Source organism: Hemiscyllium ocellatum, chromosome 5, assembly GCF_020745735.1.
Source record: "Hemiscyllium ocellatum isolate sHemOce1 chromosome 5, sHemOce1.pat.X.cur, whole genome shotgun sequence".
Lineage (NCBI taxonomy): Eukaryota > Metazoa > Chordata > Chondrichthyes > Orectolobiformes > Hemiscylliidae > Hemiscyllium > Hemiscyllium ocellatum.
In genome coordinates, this window is record NC_083405.1 from 102,492,027 (window position 1) to 102,516,065 (window position 24,039).

Below are 24,039 nucleotides of genomic sequence, written 5' to 3' on the forward strand. Positions count from 1 at the left end.
TCATTGCACCACAACACCATTCCTTCTATCTCATTTCTGTATTCTGACGCATCATTGTTTGATATCCGTCCTAACCACAGTGGAGTCATCAACAAACTTTACAGATGGCATTCATTTAGAATCTGGCTACACAGTTGTGGGGGTGTACAGGGATTATAATAGGGGGCTGAGAACACATCCTTGCAGTGTACTGAAGTTGAGCAGTTGGCTATCTTCAGTGATTGTAGTTTGTGGGTCAGGAAGTTGAGGAACCAGTTGCAGAGGACAGAGCTGAGACCTAGGTCTCAGGGTTTTGAGATTAGTCTGTTTAAAATTATAGTGTTGAAGGCAGAGCTATAGTTGATAAGTAGGAGCCTGACATAGGTGTTCTTGTTATCCAGTGTTCCAGGGATTAGTGTAGGGCAAGGGAAAAGACATCTGCTAGGGACTGGTTATGTCAGTCGGCAAAATGCAGGGGATCAAGGCAGGCTGGAAGGCTAGAGTTGATGTGGGCCTTTTGAAGCACTTCATGCTTATGGAGGTCAGAGCCATTAGTTGGTCATTCAGGTACATTGCATGTGGTCTTCTTGAAGCAAGTGGAGACTTCACTTGTAGCAAGGAGAGGCTGAAAATATCAGTGAATACTTCCAGCAGTTTGTTGACACAGGATCTAAGTGCACGACTGGGGACTGTGCTGGGCCTGTCACTTTCCCTGGATTTGCTCTCAGGAAGACCAATCTGACATTTACAGTGGTGACTGAAGGAACAGCTACATCTGGGCAGATGACATTCGAACTAAGCATAGAAAGCATTCAGTGCATCAGGGAGGCATGTGTTCTTGTTTGCTTTATTTTGTCTCCTGATATGTTGCCTGACTTGGAGGGCATGTTCTTCTTACTCGTCGGTTGCACACATTTTTCACCTTTCAGTGGCTGGGGAATCTATGGATATTTTGCCAACCATTTCATGATCAAAGTGATCAGGATGTATGGCTCCTGACCAAAAGCAGAAATTTCTAAACTTAATCATATAAAATGTAGAAGTTTGTGCTCCGCCTCCAGACACATAGCTAGGCTGTAATGCAAGAGGATGATACAATTGAGGGTCAGACAGTTATACCTTTTAACATTTATCATTGTTGTGCTTAAGATAGTTTAGCAAGTGTGAGGGCAGTTTATGTGGAGGTACGTAGTTTGTGTAGAGGGAATGGGGGAAGAGCAGAAATTTGGCAACATTAGTACATTTCTTTTGGTTCTCAGGAAGTGAGTCAGTTCCTAAAAACAGAAAAGCCAATTTGCTTTGATGGAAATTGGTGATATTGGTTGGCAGCATGAGCCTGAAAATGATGCAATTTTTCATAGCAATTTAGGGCAATTATTGGTATTTCTGGTTTCATTTTTAGGTTTGAAACTAACAGCACACATTTCTTGCTATTGAGCAGTTTGAGTCATTCTAAAATGCTCTTCGGTAATTGTCATCTGTCCTCAATATAGCATATTCACAGGCTTTTGTTTATTTGGACAACTAGGTAACCTGGACCTCCATCCAGGATTGGTACAATATTTCAACCTATGATATACATCAGTTGTCTTTATATTATCTCATAATTTTGGAGGCAACATTTTATCTTTCACGCACAAGGTGTCTCTGCCTTGGGATAGATGTGTCAATATTTGGAGTTGGGCGGAGTTATAAATGATATTCTTCACAGTATACTTGCATGTGTTGGGGATTATAACAGTAATGCTTACTATGTCCTATATTCTCCAGTGGAATTTGCTCACGCTATGTCCTCCCTGCATAAAATGTTCAAGATCTGCTTTGAGTGGACAATCAGGTAATTTTCTTCCAGGAATTCCCCATCGGCCAATTGCGGTATCATTTTTACAGTGAAGAATTTGTATCTCAATTGGATTTAAGAAGGCTATATGCTCCATGTGGGCTGTTCAGATAATTTATATTTTAGCCTGTATGCTAGCTGTACAAATAAAGTTGAACTGCAGTTGAACAGGTAATACTTCTGTCAATTACATCAATGATCACAGAAAGGAAATTTTATTTCTGTAGCAGAATTCTGTATGGCAGAAAAGTATTTGCTTTGAACCATACATTTCTTTGGCCTTGCTGGAAGTGGACAACTTGTTCGCCTTGCTGTCCATTGTGTAACTAAAATTAAACTGAATACCTTTGCATCATCAAATAATGCTGAAAATGTGTCGCTGGAAAAGCTCAGCAGGTCAAGCAGCATCCAAGGAGCAGGAGAATCGACGTTTCGGGCATGAGCCCTTCAGGAATGAGGAGAGTGTGCCTCATTCCTGAAGAAGGTCTCATGCCCGAAACGTCAATTCTCCTGCTCCTTGGATGCTGCCTGACCTGCTGCATTTTTCCAGCAACACATTTTCAGCTCTGATCTCCAGCATCTGCAGTCCTCGCTTTCTCCATCATCAAATAATCTTGAGCTCTGCTAGAGTTACAATGATAGAAGTCAGATGACTTCTCCATTACTGGAACGTTAAGATTGACCAATGCATTGCCATCTCTTGCTCTGATTCTGTCAAAGCACAATTGATTCATTCCATGCAAACTAAACCTGTTATTAAAGGTTGACGATAAGCCAAATATGTACTCGTTATGCTTGCAGATGGAATCATCTACCAGTGCAGCTCAGGATCTGCTTCAATATAACTGCAGATTCTCTTCACTGAAGAATATTAGTGAACTAGCCTTTTTAATCAAGCAGTAGCCTTCCACATTTAATTTTTATTGTGGTGTCAACTCGCAAATTGACTGCTTCATTGAACTTCGTTTTGCAATTTTGAGCATTTAATCTCTGAATTGCTGATTTAATATAACTGCAATATTGCGATACCCACATTTTCATACTGACAGCATGTGGCACTGAATGTAATCATGATACTTCCTCAAATTCATAAAATGTATTTGTCTCCAAACTTTCTTTACTACTGACCTGAAGATAAAACATGGCTTCAAGTTTGTTTTTGCTTGTTGGTTTTGAACCTGATCCATGATGTCCACCAGTGTGATACTAGAGGGACACAAACCATTTTGCACACTGAATTGCTACTGCAAAAGTATATCCCTTTTGACTATACAATGTTCCATTATTTCTGCTCTTCATTTCTGCCTTTGTGCCATAACATGCACTAATGTGCCATTCTTTGGTTGTGGCTGCATTACTCTGAATTGCCGTTGTCATAGGTATAATTTTTATTTCAAAAATATACTTTATCCATAAAGTGTTGTGCAAGTTACAATTATAACAATTACATTACAAAGCATTTCAACCTGAACATTGAATCATTTCAAAACACACTCGTTGCAATATCTCATGTTCCATTCTTGGGTGCTTCCCTATGATTGTAATAGCGTTCATAATAATATATATTCTATGCCAGGCATAGGGTAAAGCATTTCAAATCAGACATTAGAGTGCACTTGATGCAAACTCTACCGTTTGCACCGTGTTACACTCTGAGCAGCTTTTACTAAATTCAATGCTCTTAATATTCATTATGTGCATTCCTTGCACATAGTTTTCTGACCCATGATATACTATTGCTGAAAGGCCTCAGACCACAATCTTTGATCACTGCCTCAGTGGTGGCAGCTCAGAGCTTTAGTGTGTATATTCAATGCTTATTTAACCAAACCAACAGTCTGCAGATTCCCACACTTCCTCCAGTAACCTCTTCCTACACCACTGAGTGTCACCGGGGAGGTGATAGCCAAGTGGTATTATCACTAGATTATTAATCCAGAACCTCAGCTAATGTTCCAGGGACCAGGATTTGAATCCTGTCATGGCAGATGGTGGAATTTGAATTCACTAATATTTTGGAATTAAGAATCTCCTGATGATCAGAAAACTATTGTCAATTGTCAGAAAAACCCAGCTGGTTCATTAATGGAAGGAATTCTGTCACCCTCACCTGGTTTGGCCTACACGTGACTCCAGACCCACAGCAATGCCCTCTCCGCTCAGTTGAAAGGCAAGTAGGGACAGTGAATAAATATATTTATTTATTCCCATGAGTGATTTTTTAAAAAACTGTCCCCTCTAACTAACACCTTCTGAAATTAAAATTCAAGAATATGTCAGTCATATGTTGGAGTATTAACTGCTTCTCAAATTCATAAATCTTGACATCAGATGCCAGAGTTGCAAATACTCTCTGTGCAGTGATGATCTTGGATACGCAAAGGGTAAATGACCTCCCATTTTTAACATCATTGATTTTAAGCTGTTTCTCCATTGTAAACTGAATTACTCTTAACAGAAGAGTCATTTAACTTCTCAATCATAACTTTCAGCCAAATGCACCCAAGACTGGAAGTTTCTCATGTCACAGTGAATGCAGGAGCAGACTTACTTGACTGTGTGGACTCTGGCAAATGATACCAACATTGCTAAGCTTTGAGATCACTTGCAGCATGTATTTCAGTTTTGCTCATTAAGCAAAGGCAATGGAATGGATTTAAAGATAGCTTAAAGTGTTAGCTCATTGAGTTACAAAAAGACATGGGAGTTTGTGATGTGTGGATAAGGAGAAGAGGTTGAAGGAAGAGCCCACTGTGAAAAGAAAGGAATACTTTGTGTTGCATTCATGTAGCACATATGTATCACCCAGATGTGCGAAATGTTTTGCAGAAGTTGAAGTACTTTGAAATGTAATTTTATAAAGGGAAATCATAGGACTGCTGTACAGTGTAATAAGTTTTAGGTTATAAATTCCTAAGCTACTCCATTAGTTAGCTTATTAAGAGTAACTTGTTGAGTAATTATTCAGCACAATGAATGCTAATTCAGTTGCAGATTTAGAAGGAATGTGTGTGCCTACTGGGTTTCTCCAGCACTTCGACTTTGTAATACTAAAGTAAAAGCTTGGAACTGTACAGTAGGGAAACAGACCCTTCAGTCCAACTTCTCCACGCTCACCAGATATCCAAAATTAATCTAGCATTTGTCAGCATTTGGTCCATATCCCTCCAAATTCTTCCTATTCATCTACCCATCCAGATTCCTTTGAGATTTTGTAATTGTACCAGCCTCCATCACTTACCCTAGCAGCTCATTCCATACGCACATCACTGTCTGTGTGGAAAATGTTGTCCCTTAGGTCCCCCAAGTTCCTTTGTGCTTCTGAAGTCTTTCCCCATTTAGACAATAGTCTATGCCTCTTTAGTAGGACAAAGTTTCTGTTAAACTTTCCCACATTGTATTCCGTCTGCCATTTCTCTGCCCACTTTCCTAGCATATCAAGTTCTCCTGCTTTCCAGCTTCCTCAATACATCCTGTCCTTCTACCTATCTTTGTGTCAGCTGCAAATTTAGCAACAATGCCCTCCATTCCTTCATCCAGATTGTTAATGTCTAATGTGAATGATTGTGGAACTCCACTAGTCAGCAGCTGCCATTCTGAAAAAGACACCCCCTCACCCCCCAGTCAATGCCTTTTGCCAGTCTGCCAATCCTCTATCGATACAAGTACTTTGCCCCTTAACCATCTGCTGTTGTTTTAGTAGCCTGTTATGTGACACCTTGTAGGCTTTCTGGAAATTGAAATCGGTCATGCCCACTGGCTGTTTTTGTCTAACTTGCTTGTTGCCTCCTCAAAGAATTCATGAAATAAAATTATCTCTATGATTTCGAGTACCACAATCATATGAAGGTAATTTCTAAGGTATATTCATATTCTCAGGTATGTTTGCTCCAACATATTCTTTGTTCACAAAATTGTAGTCATTTCTGGATAATGAAGTCTGTATTGCTTGTTACTGAGGGTTGGAACTTTACCTAAACATATAATAAGATGCTTCTATCACCAAAAATATTAGTAAAATTTAACTTGTGCATTCAATGTATTTGCTTGAAACAAAGCTGTATATTCACACCAATTAGTGCTTTTTACTAAGCATTATTATTATGTAATAGTTGAAAATATTAACTTCTCACTGATGACAAAGCTGTGGGTACAGGGTACACAAATATCATGCTCAAATGTATTCTACTTGTGTGTGAGACTTGACAGCAGTTATCAGGTTATTTAATGATGAAAGCTTCTGCACCCAGTATTGCTTCTGCACTCTGCAATGGCAACACTTCAATTTCAGGAAGGGTTACCAGTTGGTAATAATTGGGACCCTTTGCTAGATATTACCTCCTCTATTCAGACCAATTATAGCATCTCTATTTGTTGAAATCCGTACAATATTTCAATACAAGACAGAATTTGAGCTGGAAATTTTAACCATCTGTATATCTCACTTGCTCATTGAACAGACTGATTTGCTTTTGAGTGTTACATGCACACCAAGAAACAAACCAATTTGATGCTCACAGCTGGTGAATTCAAAATGGTAAGTTACTACAGGTACCAAAATAAGACACTTATTATCCTTTTAGTTTTCAGAAGGAGTTTTCGTTCGAAGACAAAGAAATTGCCAAGAAAGCAAAGGATATTGACACTAATTTACTTGCTGTACTTCCTAAAGGTTAGTAAAATTGCTGCATTGAAGGAATCAAATTTGTTTACCATGTTTGCTTTGTTATTAAGATAACCGGGGGGGTATGTGGAACAGGATATGTGGAACAGTCCATCTTCCGCAACTACACTGGCAAAAGGAGTTGCCATGGGCACCCACATGGGCCCCAGCTATGCCTGCCTCTTCGTAGGATATGTGGAACAGTCCATCTTCCGCAACTACACTGGCACCACCCCCCACCTTTTCCTCCGCTACATCGATGACTGTATCGGCGCTGCCTCGTGCTCCCACGAGGAGGTTGAACAGTTCATCAACTTTACTAACACCTTCCATCCCGACCTGAAATTCACCTGGACTGTCTCAGACTCCTCCCTCCCCTTCCTAGACCTTTCCATTTCTATCTCGGGCGACCGACTCAACACAGACATCTATTATAAACCGACTGACTCCCACAGCTACCTGGACTACACCTCCTCCCACCCTGCCCCCTGTAAAAACGCCATCCCATATTCCCAATTCCTTCGTCTCCGCCGCATCTGCTCCCAGGAGGACCAATTCCAACACCGCACAGCCCAGATGGCCTCCTTCTTCAAGGACCGCAGATTCCCCCCAGACGTGATCGACGATGCCCTCCACCGCATCTCCTCCACTTCCCGCTCCTCCGCCCTTGAGCCCCGCTCCTCCAACCGCCACCAAGACAGAACCCCACTGGTTCTCACCTACCACCCCACCAACCTGCGCATACAACGTATTATCCGCCGCCATTTCCGCCACCTCCAAACGGACCCCACCACCAAGGATATATTTCCCTCCCCTCCCCTATCAGCGTTCCGCAAGGACCACTCCCTTCGTGACTCCCTTGTCAGATCCACACCCCCCACCAACCCAACCTCCACCCCCGGCACCTTCCCCTGCAACCGCAGGAAATGTAAAACTTGCGCCCACACCTCCACACTCACTTCCCTCCAAGGCCCCAAGGGATCCTTCCATATCCGCCACAAGTTCACCTGTACCTCCACACACATCATCTATTGCATCCGCTGCACCCGATGTGGCCTCCTCTATATTGGTGAGACAGGCCGCTTACTTGCGGAACGCTTCAGAGAACACCTCTGGGCCGCCCGAACCAACCAACCCAATCACCCCGTGGCTCAACACTTTAACTCCCCCTCCCACTCCACCGAGGACATGCAGGTCCTTGGACTCCTCCACCGGCAGAACACAACTACACGACGGCTGGAGGAGGAGCGCCTCATCTTCCGCCTGGGAACCCTCCAACCACAAGGTATGAATTCAGATTTCTCCAGCTTCCTCATTTCCCCTCCCCCCACCTTGTCTCAGTCGGTTCCCTCAACTCAGCACCGCCCTCCTAACCTGCAATCCTCTTCCTGACCTCTCCGCCCCCACCCCACTCCGGCCTATCACCCTCACCTTGACCTCCTTCCACCTATCCCACCTCCATCGCCCCTCCCCCTAGTCCCTCCTCCCTACCTTTTATCTCAGCCTGCTTGGCTCTCTCTCTTATTCCTGATGAAGGGCTTATGCTCGAAACGTCGAATTCTCTATTCCTGAGATGCTGCCTAACCTGCTGTGCTTTGACCAGCAACACATTTGCAGCTATTAAGATAACCGCCCTTGGAAGAGGGGCAGTTAGTTATGAGGTTGATAAAGTCCACTGAGGTGAGTTTGATTAAAGTTATTTTTGAGGGCTGTCAGATTATGAATAGTCATTGTATAAAAATTAGGTTTTTTAAAATTCTTAACTTCCCAATCAACTATAGATGATATTAATGCAGAATCCTGCATCATTTCAAAAATCCATTCATATCTGAAATATACATTTGGGATATTGGTATTGTTGATGACAGAATGGCCTTTTTTTGATAGGTTGAGGAAATCACACATTGAATTTGCACATGAGAAAAGGACAATGTGTGGGAGCAGTGCTACACTTGGTTTTCCTAATACTGTTATGTAAAATCTCAGGAATTGTACTGCATTAATAAATTTCCACTCACATATCCAAAATATTATGATACTTTGCTGCTGCCAGCAACTGTTTGGGACAAAGTCCACAACCTCTTTCCAGAAGTAGTTGCATTAATCAGAGTCCCAATTGTTGGTATTTCCTTTTAACGAATTTCACAGCAGCTTAAAGTACTGATAGAAACACCTTTACAAAACATACAAGGCTATAATTGCTAAGAAGGATATGCTATATCAATAATTAAACATAATTTCCCCATATATGGTAGAATTTTGTGCTGTTTAAAAGTAATCATATGATGGGACCATTTCCAGGTCTTGACCCATGTGTTGACAGTTGATGTGCCTTCTTCAGAGGTCTTTCCAAAGGTGACCAATTAAGAGGCCGTCTTCAGCTTTGCCATCCTGTTGCTAAGGCCCAATGTGAGCAACGCAAACGTTGGAAAATCAGCCCACCATTGGTGGAGACACCACGGTATAAGACACTGGTGAGACATCATCCAGAGTACTGCATGCAGCATTTGTCACCTTATTTAAGGAAGGATACAAATGCAGTTAAGAGAAAGTCTACTAGCCATATATCGTGAATAGGCTTCTGAAGCAAGGTCGTACAGGAGTTTCGATGCATAAAAGATGAAACAGATAAGACCCTAAGAAAGCCTTACAGAATGGATGTGGAAATGAGGTTTCTTCTTGTAGGAATATTTAGGACTAGGGAGTGACTAATTCAAAATAATGGGTAACCTGTTGAAAGTAAAGATGGATGAAATTTTTTCAGAGGGTAGTGTCCTTTTGGAACTCTCTCCCTCCAAAAGGCAAGGGAAGCAAGTCTTTGATTATTTTAAGGCAGAGTTGGGTAGATTCTTGGTAATCAAGGTGTTTGTTGCTGGTTGGAGGTGGGGGTGGGGGGTGAGGTGGGGTGGGGTGCGATGCAGGATGCGGAATGTGGGCTGGAAGTGTCTAAGGTTATCTGGGCTAGAAGAGAATATGGAGTTGAGGTTATCATCAGATCAACCAAGATCTTGATAAATAATAGCATAGGCAGAGGAACCAACTGCTCCTAACTCGTATGTTTGTATGTATGCTGTCACCATAGCTACCAGGTTAGCTCTATAAAGAAGTATTCCTCCCAAGGAAGGTCAGTGGCGACAGCTCTGGCTGGTGATTACTATGACTCTGGTAGGAACACTGCGAAGCCACATGGAAACTAGTCAGGGAAGGCTTCAAGACTAAGAGGAGTTATGTTTCTGCTCAGTGGCTCAATGTGTTCCTGTCTGCAGATGTTCTTGCCAGGCATGGTCTTCAGTATAGGGGCTTGTCTTCTGGGTAGATCGTGAAGGATTGCCAAATCAGCCCATAATTGAACTCTTAATTGTGCAGAATGACTATGCTAGAAGATAGCCTCTGTCATTGGTGACCCATGTCCAGGGAGATTACCCCCAAATGGAAACACATTGGGTCACTAAGTATTACCATATTTTGTGGAGTTCCTTTTGATCCCACCTTGAAGCCTTCACTGACTAGTCCAAGAAGGTTCTTGCAATAGAGAGCAAATAAAGTTAACCAGAACAAATTATCTTAAATGTGCTAAGACGCAAGTTGGAATTCTACACGCAACAGAATGTGTGTGAGGGAAACTGTACTATTACAGCCCTTTGGCACTGACCCTTATCAGTAAAGTGCAAGCTCTTATTTTGGATCAACTGCGTTTGATGTTATATTTTGACAAAACAGTCCTCACAGCATTTTAAAACTCGATCGCATTTTTACCCCTTTTCAATTGGGTTAAGAAACTTTTTCTGCCACAAAGGATGTTGTTTTCACTATTCAGATGCTCTACTCTCACTGCACAATTATAGAAGTTTCAAAAATGCAAAGACCCAAGCCAAATTATATATGGCTGCCATTTTTCCATTGGACATAGGATAAAGCTAATTTTACTCATTTCACAACTTCTTTGAAATCAATGTTTCCAGTTGTTCAGCACCAGAAAGTCTGCCACATGAATTATATCTGGAAATATTCATTAAGTAATACCACTTGTTTTGAATCAGAGGCATTGTTTTTGGTTAGTTGATATGATAGATGAAAAACTGATGTGGCATATACTCTCAAATTTTACATTACATAGTTTGGCACAGCAGTGAAATAACTCCACAGAGGCCAGTATCCCGTTACCAAGTCACTCTTTATCTACATATAAACAGTCCTCCTCCATAGTACTGCCTCATCCAGAGTCAGGTAGCAGAGCGTCTCTAACTGTCACTCACCCTCTTTAAATGTCATCCAGGGCTACCTGCTTGAACCAGATTAACCTGGTCCAATCAGGGAACCTGTAATCTGTGATCCAGCTGGCTGACTTCATTGTGATCACTACACACGTCACAGAGTCACACAGCATGGAAGCTGACCCTTCGGTCCAACCAGTTCCTGCTGAATATAATCCCAAACCAAGTCTTTGGAGAATGCACAATAATGAAACAATGGTTTAACTTCCTACAAAGCTCTTCGTCGTTCAAATTCTATGCCATATGCACAGATCACGATTTCCACCCACTCTTTCCAGCAGGCTCTATAGGGTTGTAGGTGAGGGTTAAGTCTATGTGTTAAATGATTAGATTTATGGTCCTGCCTGCATGATCTGCTCCTAACTATCTTTGAAGAAACTCGAACCATCATTATGTGAATGAAATCCCATTCCCTTCTCTTTTTCCTCCGCCTCCCCCTCCTCCATCCTCATCTTCTCTTCCTCCTCCTTGTTGACCACCTCCTTGTTGACTTCCTCCTTCCTCCCCACCCCAAACCCTCTTAGTTTTCTCCACAGGAAAATGACACCCTTCTCTGATCCATAAGGGATTCAAATTTAGTGAAAAATGATGAGCTATCATCAATAATTGAGGCCTACCAACAATTTTGATGCTGCTGCTTTTGTGGCATTCAGTGTCAGCTGATAATTACCACAGTCATGAGAGTGCATTTTCCTCTTCAGTGTTTTAATGCATTTGGAAGTTCCATGGCGCAGCCTTTCCTCACAAATACTTTTAAAGGATTTATTTGAAGTATGCAAGAAATCATTAAAGTTGGAAGCTTCAATTACTGTATCTCACCAAATAAAAGTCAGATTTAAGTATGACAGCAGGGGATGTTGATTGATGGAGGGAAGTGCAGTCATACTTGCTGATAAAGAGAATATAGAGGTGGAAACTCAGTTCAAGAAAGTTGACCCTGATTCAGTGCTACATGAAAAGTAGCAGAGAATAGAATCAGAGATATTTTTTCAGGAGTTGAGAGGTGATGTTGAAATATAGCTGGGTGTCATCAGTGTGCATGTGGAAAATTATGTTGTGCTTTTTGAATGATGCCATTCAGGGGCTGAAAGCAGATGCAAAATATTCCACACACAACTAATTTTGCTGCCTTTTCTCCCTATCTTTATTATTCTAAATCTTTTGTTTTAATCATACTGGTTGATACCTTGGGAGCAATTTGAAGTTAAGTATTCCTCACTCCGAAAGCCTCAGTGGAAAAATGATTCTTCAAACCTTTCCAGAACCAAGGAAGGGTCATTGGCCCTGAAACATTAACTCTGATTTCTCTCCGTAGATGCTGCCGGACTTGCTGAGCTCTTCCAGCAATTTGTGTTTTGTTTGTAAAATGGAATATTAGTGTTGATTACAAGGGCTATAGATTATAAACATAAGGAAGCTTTGCTATATCAGTGCAAGACCTTGGTTCAACTACTTCAGCAGTGTGTACAGATTTGGTTGGTTACTTAAAGGATATAATTGCATTAGAAGCAGTCAGAGAAGGTTCACTTAAATTTTTTTGGATGAAAGGGTTATCATGAGGAAAGGTTGAGCAGGTTGGGCCTTTATCAGTTGGACCTCAGAAGAATAAAAAAGGAAATATGAGACTGAAATGAGATCTTAAGGTTGGAAGGTTACATGTTGAGAAGATATCACCCCTTGTGGTCAGTCTAGAACTAAGGGACACTGCTTAAACATTAGGGGTCTCCTATTTAAGACCATGATGAGAGAGAAAACATTCTGAACTCTGTAGAATTTTCTGCCCAGAGGGCAGTGGAACCTAGAGCACTTAATATATTTAAAGCATAGTTCAATAGTTTTTCCAGTTAGTGAGGGAGCTGAGGATTATGGGGTCAGCCATAAAAATGAAATTACGGTCACAATCGCATCAGCCATGATGTTATTGAATGATGGAGCAGGTTCAACAGGCCACATGACCCAACGCTGCTCCTAATTTTTTTTTATAAATATTTTTGAGAATCTTTTTCTTTACAAAATTATAAAATTACAAAAATATAGCAATCTAAAATTGTAATACCAATTATTAACTACTACCCTCCTCTACAAAACAAATCAAAACTACACTCGCTATGTTCAATAAATAAATAAATAACACCACGCAGTGCAACCTCACTGAAGCTCCTAACCTTCGGGAGCGTTAATTATTACACCTGTATTTATTCAGGGGTCTTCCTCTCAGGGTACAAGGCTCACTAAACCTAATCATCATGACTAAACAAAGGCTCTAATTAAAATGGCAGACAAATCTGCTTTCAGGTAATTTGAAAATGGGCACCACATATTATAAAACGTTCATCATGTTTGCGAGAAATCCAAAGGGATGTGATCCATGCTACCCCCACAGGCCCGGAGGGTTCTCTCACACCCAGCTCATCAGGATGTTCTTCCTTACGCAGTAAGTGAGAACGTTAAATAGCTTTTTCCCAAGTGCATCTAAGGAAGATAAATTTGGCAAGCCCAAGGGAAGACAGATTGGGTCTACTTTAACTTCAGTCCCCAGGGTCCTCTCTATTACTCCTGCCACAACACCCCAATACCTGCAAAGCTTGTGGCATGACCACAAACAATGAGTGAGGGTACCTATGCTTATTTTGCAGTTGGGCAGAGTGGAGATGCTCCCTTATGAATTTTGTAAGACGATCTGGGGCCAAATGAACCCAATAAGAACCTTCAACTGCATGCTGTGCATTCTGTTACAGATTGAGATCTTTCTTGCATTCTCCCACATATTCTCCCATGTCTCTGAGGGAATCTCCACTCTCCACTCTTGCTCCCAGACCTCGCATAGTTGCTCAATATCGTTCGAGGCACCGCACCCCAATAGGTGATGGCGAATACTAACCGAGAAAGTGCTTGTGGCATGAAGCACTCTCCCCTCTGTGTCAAAGCCATTGGGGTTGGTCAAAAGCATAGTCTTTTTTTGGATAAAGTCCCTAACCCTAAAGTAATGAAAGGTCTCAGCTGGGCAATCCATACTTGTGGCTCATTTGGTCAAAGGACATCATAATCTCCCCCTCAAACGGGTCTCACAAACAGGACACTCCACTAGTTACCCACAGTTTTAATCCAGGGTCCATCATCCTTGGCTAGAATCCCAGCACAACAACTACAGGGTAAAGAAAGGAGATTTTAGATAAACTGCACATGCTCTGACACATTGCTTTGGCCGTGTTAATAATGATTGGATCCTGACAGTATTCCATAACTGTCCTCATCTTATGCATTAACAACAGACTAGTAAAGGGGCACTTTGCCTGGGAGGCCTCAATATCCAACCGTATTGACCTCTGGACCTCATAAGCCCAGACATTCACGAAAGACAGAAGGGAGCTTAGTTGGTATCTCTTAATGTCTGGAAAGTCTACTCCCCCCAACCCTTGGGCTAACTGCAATTTGGCAAGCTTAATGACCGGCTGACTGTGACGCCAAATAAAAGAACTAAGCCAAACAGAGAGTCTCTGCAATGTTTGCCTGGGATACATCCGAGGGACCATTCAAATGGGATATAGCAAATGAGGAAAAACATTCATTTTGATCAGGGCTATTTGGCCTAACTAGGATGTTGGGAGGGCCTCTAATGTTTGAAGATCTTGTCAAGCAAGTGAGCAAAATTAGCCTTAGATAACTGATCAAAGGTGACAAAAATACGTCAGCACAGGACCCCTCCACCCCCACCCCCCCGCCCCCAGTGACCATTTAAAGGGGGATCCTAATTCACCTTCAAGATGAGATATTCTCTTAAGACACCCCATGGGCATAACCTCCAAATTTGCAAAATTGATCTTCTATCCTGCAAAAGAGCCAAATAAATTAACACATTGTATTGAATAGCATACAAAAACTGTCAAGCTTGATAAGAAGAGGAGGACATCATCTGCATGTAACATGATCTTATGCATCCTTGATCCCACTTCTGGGGCAGTGATGTTGGGGTCCCTCCAGATAGCCTCTGTTAGTGGCTCAATCACCAATGTAAACAGTAGCGGTGAGAAGGGGCAACCTTGCTGTCTGCCCTTACAGATACTGAAATGACTGGATCTTGCACCAATGGTGAGAACTGCAGCCAGAGGTCACTGTACAGGACCTCCACCCATCTGATAAAGACCTCACCTTGGCCAAACCGTTCCAGAGTATAAAAAAGATATGGCCACTCCACCCGGCCGAATGCCTTCTCTATGTCGAAAGAGATCACCAAACCCTGAACCAATCGTTGCTGACACACTTGAACCATATTCGGTAATCTTCTAATATTATTGGAGGACTTGCAGCCCTTTATAAAACCCTTCTGGTCCTCCTTAACAATAGAGAGCTGTGACTCGCTGCAATTTAGTCACTGGCCTAGCAAAATATGCTGCCTCAACTGCCTTCAACCATGCCTCAAGCAGATACTGCTGCTGTCCCATCTGTCGCTTCCAACTGGCCAAATAACAGATCATTTCCCCCCAGCATAGGTCTTAGCAGTCGCCCAGAGTATAGATGGGTTACTAGCCATACCCGAATTGATAACCTAGAGCCTTTAAACTCACTCGTGAAGTATTCAATAAACTTAGTGTCCTTGAGAATAAAAGGAGCCATCCACCAATGCCAAGAACCTGTTCCGTTGCCTTTAATCTCAACTTCCAAATACACTGCTGCATGATTGGAAATGGCTGTGTTTCCAGTTTTACAGGACATCACCGAATCGAAAGAAACGAAAGGACCTACAATAAGGTCAATCCTAGTGTGACACTTGTGCGGATTTTAGAAAAAGGTGGAGACATCTTCAAACATACACCAGACCCCAATTCCACACACAAGTCAATCAGTTGCTTAGATTGCAGAGAGATGTTTGGGAGACTTTGGGCATTCTGTCCACTGTGGGGTCCATGAGGTGATTAAAATCTCCCCCTATGATAGTGTGTTGCGTTCCAAGGGCATTTAGAAAGTTTAGAAAGTGCATCAATCAGGAATCTGAGGGGGTGTGCCAGGGGACAGTAAACATTCAGAATGCCATACCCTTCACCATGTATTCAAACTTTAAAGATTATAAACCACCCATATTCATCTTTAATCTGATCTAGTAATTTAAACGAGAGATTCGTCTGAACAAGTATGGCCACTCCCCTGCTCCTAATTCTTAACATGTATTGTGTTTTGTAACATCATGAAACATCCCAAGACAGTCTGTGGGAGTTTTGTAGTTACAGACAAGTGATCTAAGGCCCATCTGTAAATCATGGGCTCAAATTCCACCCCACAGCTGGTGGAATTTAAATTTATTTAATAAATCTGCAGTTGGAAGCTGGTCTTGGTAATGAAGTCGTAAAACTATCATTGATTGTTGTAAAAAAACTCATCTGGTTAACTCATGTCCCTTAGGGAAGCAAATCTGTTATTCATTTCTGGTCTGGTCTACACGTGACTTCAGACTCAGAGCAAAGGGAGTAATGTTCAGAGCAATGTTCGAGGCAAAGGATGTAGGCAGAGTGTGCAAGAATCCCCTGTGGTCATTCCCCTCAAAAACAAGTATACTGTTTTGGATACTGTTGGGAAATGACCATTCAGGAGAAAGCAGCAGTAGCCAGGTTGTTGGTACTACGTCTGATTCTGGGGCACAGCGGGAAAAGGTAAACGTAAACAGGACCTTAGTGATGGAAGACTCAATAGGTAGGGGGACAGTTGGGAGATTCTGTGGCTGAAAGTGGGAATCCTGGATGGTGTGTTGCCTCCCTGGTGCCAGGGTCCAGGATGTCTCAGAGTGGCTACAGAACATTCTCGAAGAGGAGAGGGAGCTGCCAGAAGTCATTGTACTGCACAAATGACAGGTAGAAATAGGGATGAGGTCCTGCAGAGTGATTATAGAGAGCCAGGAAAGAAGTTTAAAAACCAGGACTTTGTTGGTGATAATCTCCGGATTACTTCCAGTGCCATATGCTAGCAAGGGTAAGAAAAGGGGGATATCAAAGATGAATGCGTGGCTAAAGAATTAGTGCAGGGGCAGGGAATCTGATTTTGAGATCATTGAGATATTTTCTGGGGTAGAAGTGACCTGTTCAAGAGGGACAGGTTGCACCTGAACTGGAGGGGGACCATGGGGATCCTCAAAAGCAGGGAGGCAAGTGCAAGGTTTGAAGGAGATATAGTAAGTTGAAGAGACTGGTCAGGCTGGAATGCAACAGGGAGCCTGTTGGATTAAATTTCATAATTTCAGTGCAAGAGGGCTGACTGGTAAGGCCAATGAACTCAGGGCGTGGGTAGGTATGTGGCATTAGGATAATATAGTAATTACAGAAACAGGGATAAGGGAGGGACAGGACGGGCAGTGTAATGTGTCAGGGTACAGGTGCTTTTGACAGGACAGAAGTGTTGGAAGGAGGGGAGAGGGTGTTGCATTTTTGATTAAGCTGAGTATCACAGCAGTAATCAGAGATGAAATAACTGAAGGATGATCCAGTGAGGCTTTGTGGGTGGAGCTAAGAAATAAGGGGCTGTTGAAGTATAAGGATTATACTATTGGCCCCCAAATAATTAACAGGAATTAGGAACAAATATGCAGGGAGACTGGGGAGACTTGCAGAAGCACTGGGGTCGTCATAGTAGGGAACAGTGGGTGAGCATTTTGGGACCAGTGACTATGGTTCTATTAATTTTAAAATAATTATGGAGAGGGACAAAACTGATTGACAAGTTCAGGTCCTAAACTGAGGCAAGGAGAATGTTGATGGAATCGGACAGGAGCTTGCAGAGGTTGATTGGAGCAGTTTGTTTGCAGGCAAAGGGGCCTTCGGCAAGCGGGAAATCTTTAAAAGTGAGATAGCTGGAGTTCAAGGTATACATATTCCTGTGAGGGTGATGGGCAAGATTGGCAGGAATAAGGACCCCTCGATGAAAAGAGATGTTGAGGTCTTGACCAGAAAAAAAGAGGAGGCATTGCTCAGGTACAGGTAGCTGGGATCAAGGGAATCCCTGGAGGTATACAGGGAATACAGGAGTTTACTGAAGAAGGAAATCAGGAGGGCGAAAAGGGGGCATGAGATAGCCTTGGCTGAGAAGATTAGGGTGAATTCAAAGAGATACTTTGAGTATATTGAAGGAAAAAGAAGAACTAGAGAGAGAATATGGCCCTCTCAAGGAGCAAAGTGGCCATATTCTCTCTCTTAGAAGCACACAAAATGGGTGAAGTTCTCAATTAATATTTCTCTTCTGTGTTTACCATGGGGAACTTAGTGGTGATGTCTTGGGGCCAGTCCATATGACAATAGAGGTAGTGTTGGATGTATTAGAATGTTTGAAGGTGGATAAATCTCCTAGTCCTGACCAGATATATCCAAGAGCACTACAAGAGGCTAGAGAAAAAATTGCAGGGACCCCAGATGATATTTTTGCATCATTTAGCCACAGGTGAGGTCTCGGAAGACTGGAGGGTAGTGAATGTTGTGCCATTATTCAAGAAAGGCTGTAAAGAAAAGCTTGGGAACTATAGATCAGTAAGCTTAACATCCAGGGTGGGTAAGTTACTTGAAAAGATTCTGAGGGATAAGATCTACATGCATTTTGAAAGACCGGGTTTGATTAGGAGTAGTCAGTGTGGCTTTGTGTGTGGGAGATCATGCCTCACAAATTTCTTAGAGTTCTTTGATGAGGTGACCAGGAAGGTTGATGAGTACAGGGCAGTAGACGAAGTCTATATGGATTTCAGTAAGGTTTTTGATAAGGCTGCTCTGGAAAATTAGATCGATAGAATCCAAGACAAGCTGGCAAATTGGATACAAGATTGGCTTGATGGTAGGAAACAGAGGGTAATAGTGGAAGGATGCTTGTTGGACTGGAGGCCTGTGACTAGTGGATTGCCTCATGGGTCAGTGCTGGGTCCATTACTATCTTTTATCAATATCAGTGATTTGGATGAGAATGTACAAGACGTGATTATAAAGTTTGCTGCTGTCACTAAAATAGGTGATATTGTGGACAGTAAGAAAGGTTGTCAGAAATTGCAGCAGGATCTTGATCAACTGGGAAAGTAGGCTAAGAAATGACAAATGGAGTTTAGTATAGATAAGTGTGAGGCCTTGTATTTTGGAAAGTCAAATCAAGGTATGAGTTTCATGAGGAATGGTAGGGCCTTGAGTGTAGTGGAACGGAGGGACCTGGCAATTCAGGTTCATAGTTCTCTGAAAATGGAGTCACAGTAGACAGGGCTTTAGGCAGGAAGGCTTCATCAGTCAGGGCATTGAGTATAGAAGTTGGGAAGTTATGTTGAAGTTATCCAGGATATTGGTGAGGCCGTTTGGAGTATTGTGTTCAGTTTTGGTCACCTTGTTGTATGAAGGATGTTATTAAGCTGGAAAGAGTGCAGACGAAATTTACAAGGATGTTGCCTGAACTCAATGGTCTGAGTTACAGGGAGAGGTTGGACAAGGTAGGATGTTTTTTCAGAGCAGAGGAGACTGTGATGTGTAAGATCATGAGAGGCATGGATAGGGGAATGTACTCTGTCTTTTTCCCAGGGTTGGTGAATTGCAGACTAGAGAGCATCAGTTTAAGGTTAGAGGGGAAAGAAGAAAAAAGAACCTGAGGGGCAACCTTTTTTTTTACACAGAGGCTGATGTGCATATGGAATAAACTGCCAGCGAAAGTGGTTGAGGTGAGTACATTAGCAACATTTAAAAGGCATTTGGGCGAATACATGGATAGGAAAGGGTTAGAAGGATATGGGCCAAGTGCAGGGAAATGTGGTTAGTGTGGATGGATATTTTAGTCGGCATGGACCAGTTTGGGCCAAAGGGACTGTCTCCGTGCTTTAGGACTCTGTGACTCTATGTGGCTGACTCTTAACTGCTTTCTGGCATGGCCCAACAACCCACTGAATTCAAAGCAGTTGATGGGCAACAGACTCTGCCCTTTCCAGCAAAGCCCTCATCCTATGAAAGTGTCAACAAGAATGTTAAGCAAAGTCTGGCACCGTACCATGCAGAAAAGTTAGATCAAATTGAAGCCTTGGGTTTTTAAAAGCATCTTAAAACTAGTTGTGCAAGGCAGAGAGATATAGGGTGATAATCCCAGAGTTAGGGGCATTGGTAATTGAAGGCATGATCATCATCCCAGGCACAGTCATAATAGGGAATGCCAAAGAGACAAAAAGCAGAGTGTAAATATTTAAGAGGTTTGTGAGGTTGGGAGATATTAAAGAGATGGGAAGGGACACGACAATTTGTAAAAACCTGAAGGGGAATTTTAATATCAAGGCTGTCAAACTATAATTTGGCTGGAAGTCAGCATACCAAGTATAAGGATGATTGAGGAATAGGACTTGCTGTAAATTAGGACACTGGCAGCAGAGCTTTGGACTAGCTCAAGTTTACAAATTGTTGAATGTGGTAAATCAGCCAGGGGTGTGTTGGAATCATGATGTTTTGAGGTAACAAAGCAGTGATTGAGGGGTTCTGTATCAGATCAGCTGAAACAAGGATAAAGTTAAGTGATGTTGCAGAGGCAATAAGCAGTCTTAGTTTTGACAATTAAGAGGCCAGAAACTCATCACAATGTGTTCTCATAGTTCCACTTAATATCAGACTTTGCCAGGGGCAGGAATGAAGTTGGTTGCTGGTGAAGGGAGGGCAAGGACTGACAACAATCACTTTGATCTTCCCAGTATTTAATAAGGCAAAATCTTTGTTTGTCTATTACTGGATGTCAGCTACATATTCTGAAGTGTTAACTAGAATCAAGAGAGATTGGTATGAGATGGAACTGATGTTGTCAGCGTGCATATGAAAACTGGTGCCATTTCTTTTGAGGAATGGAGATTTCCATGGCCTGACCCTTGGGCGACACCAGAGATAACCATGCGAAAGCAGGAAGAAATATAATTGCAAGTGATTATCTCATTGCAGATAGATAGAAAGGAATCTAAGCTATTGTATTTCTTTTAAAGATGTTATAGTAAAATTGTGCAGCAGGTTGATATTTCCTCTTTACTCCTGTGCAATAAGTAAATTATTCTGGATTTTGGAAACATTTACTATTGCTTAAAATATTAACCAATTCATTACATAATGCCATTGCGTGACCAGGAGCTATGGTGAAGTTGGTGCCAAATCACATTTTGAATTAAAGCAGCCTTGTCTTGAGAAACTGGGTTAACTGTCTGGAGTACTAGATGCCTTGAAGCTTCCGAAACCCTTATTTTAAAAATGGAACGGACATAGAATTTCAATTTTGAATACATTAAACCTAAGTAAACTGATTAAAAAAAATTGTTATTTAAAAAACATTTTGACTATGCAAACAAGTTTTTTTAACATTATATTACAATAATTGCAATTGGATTTGTCTCTCTGAACTGCTTTCGCACACAATTAGACATTCTCACCCTAGGGATTTTATGTAGGATGATTATTTTGCAGTACACATCTGACCAAGAATAGCGCAAACAGTAAGTACTAGTCAAAATGCAGTTTGGACAATGGAGGTGTCCGATGCCAAGTTTGGCAAACTATAATTTGACAAAGAAAATGGAGAGTGGATAACATTGTTAATCTGTTTTTTATTCGCTTCCAAAACTGTTCAGCATTTTCCATCAACAAAATCTGTTTTTCAAAAATGTTGGACATTGGGCGCTTTTTTAAGGAATGTTTTTGTATTTATCCTATACTTATATGGTGAAAAGAACTAACTGTTGGGATCTGGTATTTTTTTCCTTAAGTGTGGGTTGCATACTGGTTCAGATATCTTTCTGACTTGTCCTTTGTTATAACTGGGTGAATAATATGGGAGTATAAAGAAAACTTGGTTATTTATCTATAGCCTATTGAATGGTCAAGTAGCTTAATTTCTCTTAAAAAAAATACCTGAGTACATTAAACATAAGTCCTGAGTGTAGGGTACTAGACACTAAGTGAATGAAAGAAAAAAAGATTTAAGTGGGATTAAGCTGTAGGTCTGAGAGCAACTGGAAATTGAAATCTCCAGCAAGCTCTAGGAAATAACGGGCAATAAGAAGGATTTTCAAAGGCTTGGGGAGCAGTGACTGAAGACTGGTCTGTACCAGTGCTATCAAAGAAAATTTGATAAGTAAATTTAATGTCAGAGAAGTGAAAATATAAAGCTGTGGCTTTGGGAATCAACTGAGGTATCATAAGATGAAACCATGTAGACACTTGGTAAGGGCCATGGTGGGAGAAATGAGAGTCCTCGGGTGGGTAAGAAAACTGCAGAACTCTGGATGAGTTGCACTTCTCCGAGGTTGGAGATGAGGTGGTCAGTTAGGAGCGTTTGAGAAATTTAGTGTTGAGCTGATGCAAACTGGTGTGATGTATTGTGGAAACCTGAAGGTTTTGGGTTTGAACTGTATTCCAAAGTTTGAACACAAATCTAGGCTGGCACTTCAGTCCTGAATTGGGGAGTGTTGCATTGTGAGATGAAGTGATAATTGGAAGAATATCTAGAGTATTGTTTGGTTTTGATCCCCATGTACACGGAAGAATGTACCTTCCAGTGGTCATGAGGCTAGTTCCTGATATGGTGGGCCTCTATTAGGAGGAGAGTTTGAGGAGACTGGACCTGTATCTCTGGTATTTAGAAGAAAGTGAGGAGTAATGTCATTGAAACTTAGAAAATTCTTAAAGGGCTAGATGCAGAAATGAATATCATTACTCAAAGGTGCTGGAAGGACACAGCCAGTCAAGCAGCAACCGAGGAGCAAGAGAGTCTACGTTTTGAACATGAGCTCTTCATCAGGAATGAGCTCTTCCTCAGCGAATTTTTAATGTTCTCCACCCAGAGAGCTGTGGAGACTCGATCACTGCCTGCATTCAAGACTAGAGATTGACAGATTTCTCGATACTAATGACATAACGAGTAAATGGTATTCAGATAGATGACCAAGTGGCTCCAATTGCTGAATGGTCTACACTTGTTCCTTTGTTTCTATCCATCTTTCATTCAGGATATTAAAATTCCTCCCCTCTGAAGAGGATGTGAAAAACTGCATAGCAGTCTTCAAAGAAGACTTGGAAGTTCTATCAATTCCCTACCCAATATTTATCCTTCAGTCAACACTTAACAACAAATTTACTTTAGCCAGCACCATCCAAACCAAAACTACTTTCACCAAGAAGGATAAAGACAGTAGATACACAGGAATGCCACCACCTGCAAATTCCCCTCTCCAGCCCCTCACCTTGAAATATTTTGCTGTTTCTTCAATGTCTTTGGGTCATAATCCTGAAAATTCCATCAGAGGTGTTGGTGTTGGACTATAACCTGGCATTGTGTGATTTTTTTCATCAAAGTGTGGTACTGGAAAAGCACAGCTGGTCAGGCAGCATCCAAGGAGCAGGAGAATTGACATTTCACGTATGAGCTCTTCTTCAGGAATGAACTCATTCCTGATAAAGAGCTCATGCTCGAAACACTCCCTCTCCTGCTCCTCAGATGCTGCTTGACTGGCTGTGCTTTTCCAACACCACAATTTTCAACTCTGATCTCCAGCATCTGCAGTCCACACCTTCTCCTAGTTGTGTAAGTTTTGACTTCCTCCTTAATGGTATTGTGGATCTACTTCAACACAGACAGGAATGGTTCAAGAAGGCAGTTTGCCACCACCTTTAGGGTAACTAGGGATGAGCAATAAATGCTGGTAATGTCTACATCCCATGAATGAATTAACTGAAAACAATAAATCACATGAGCAAAACAGAAATGCAAATCATCATTCTTTTGAATAGGCAACAGTTTTGCTCTTTTTTGGTCAATTGAAACAAGTGAGTGCAGCAACCAGGATATTAAAGTTCAGCAGCCAAGCTAATGGATATATTGTCCAACATGGTGGAAGTGCAGACTACTTCCACAGTGGAAGCTTGGAACAGTTTTATGATTTAGCTCTTTGCTGAAAATATTTAACTTCCTAATTCAAAGTTTTGTGCAATTGATTAAACTTCTTAACTCAATTGAAGTTTGATGTTCAACAGCATGACACCTGATTTTTCCTTGAGAGAAGAAGCAGAGTAATCAGGCCTGGCACTGGAAATTAATGACTTTGTGAAACTTGCAAATTTTTAGAGTCATAGAGATGTACAGCACGGAAACAAACCCTTTGGTCCAACTCGTCCATGCCAACCAGATATCCCAACCTAATGTAGTGTCACCTACCAGCACTCGGCCCATATCTCTCCAAACCCTTCCTATTCGTAAACCCATCCAGATGCCTTTTAAATGTTGCAATTGTACCAGCCTCCACCACTTCCTCTGGTAGCTCATTTCAT

The 24,039-nt window shown here is 41.7% G+C and overlaps 1 protein-coding gene across 9 annotated transcripts in view; it reads left to right on the forward strand.

Annotated features, from left to right (window-relative positions):
- The window catches only part of svila (supervillin a), a 354,707-nt gene that overhangs the window by 152,470 nt on the left and 178,198 nt on the right, over positions 1–24,039 (forward strand). For 8 of the 9 annotated variants that reach the window (XM_060825046.1, XM_060825048.1, XM_060825050.1 and 5 more), the window contains one exon: positions 6,403–6,491. In XM_060825046.1, coding sequence (XP_060681029.1) covers positions 6,403–6,491 — 89 coding nt within the window. Of the gene's footprint in view, positions 1–6,402; positions 6,492–8,885; positions 8,957–24,039 lie in introns of those variants that run through there. The other variant, XM_060825052.1, reaches the window with a different exon arrangement.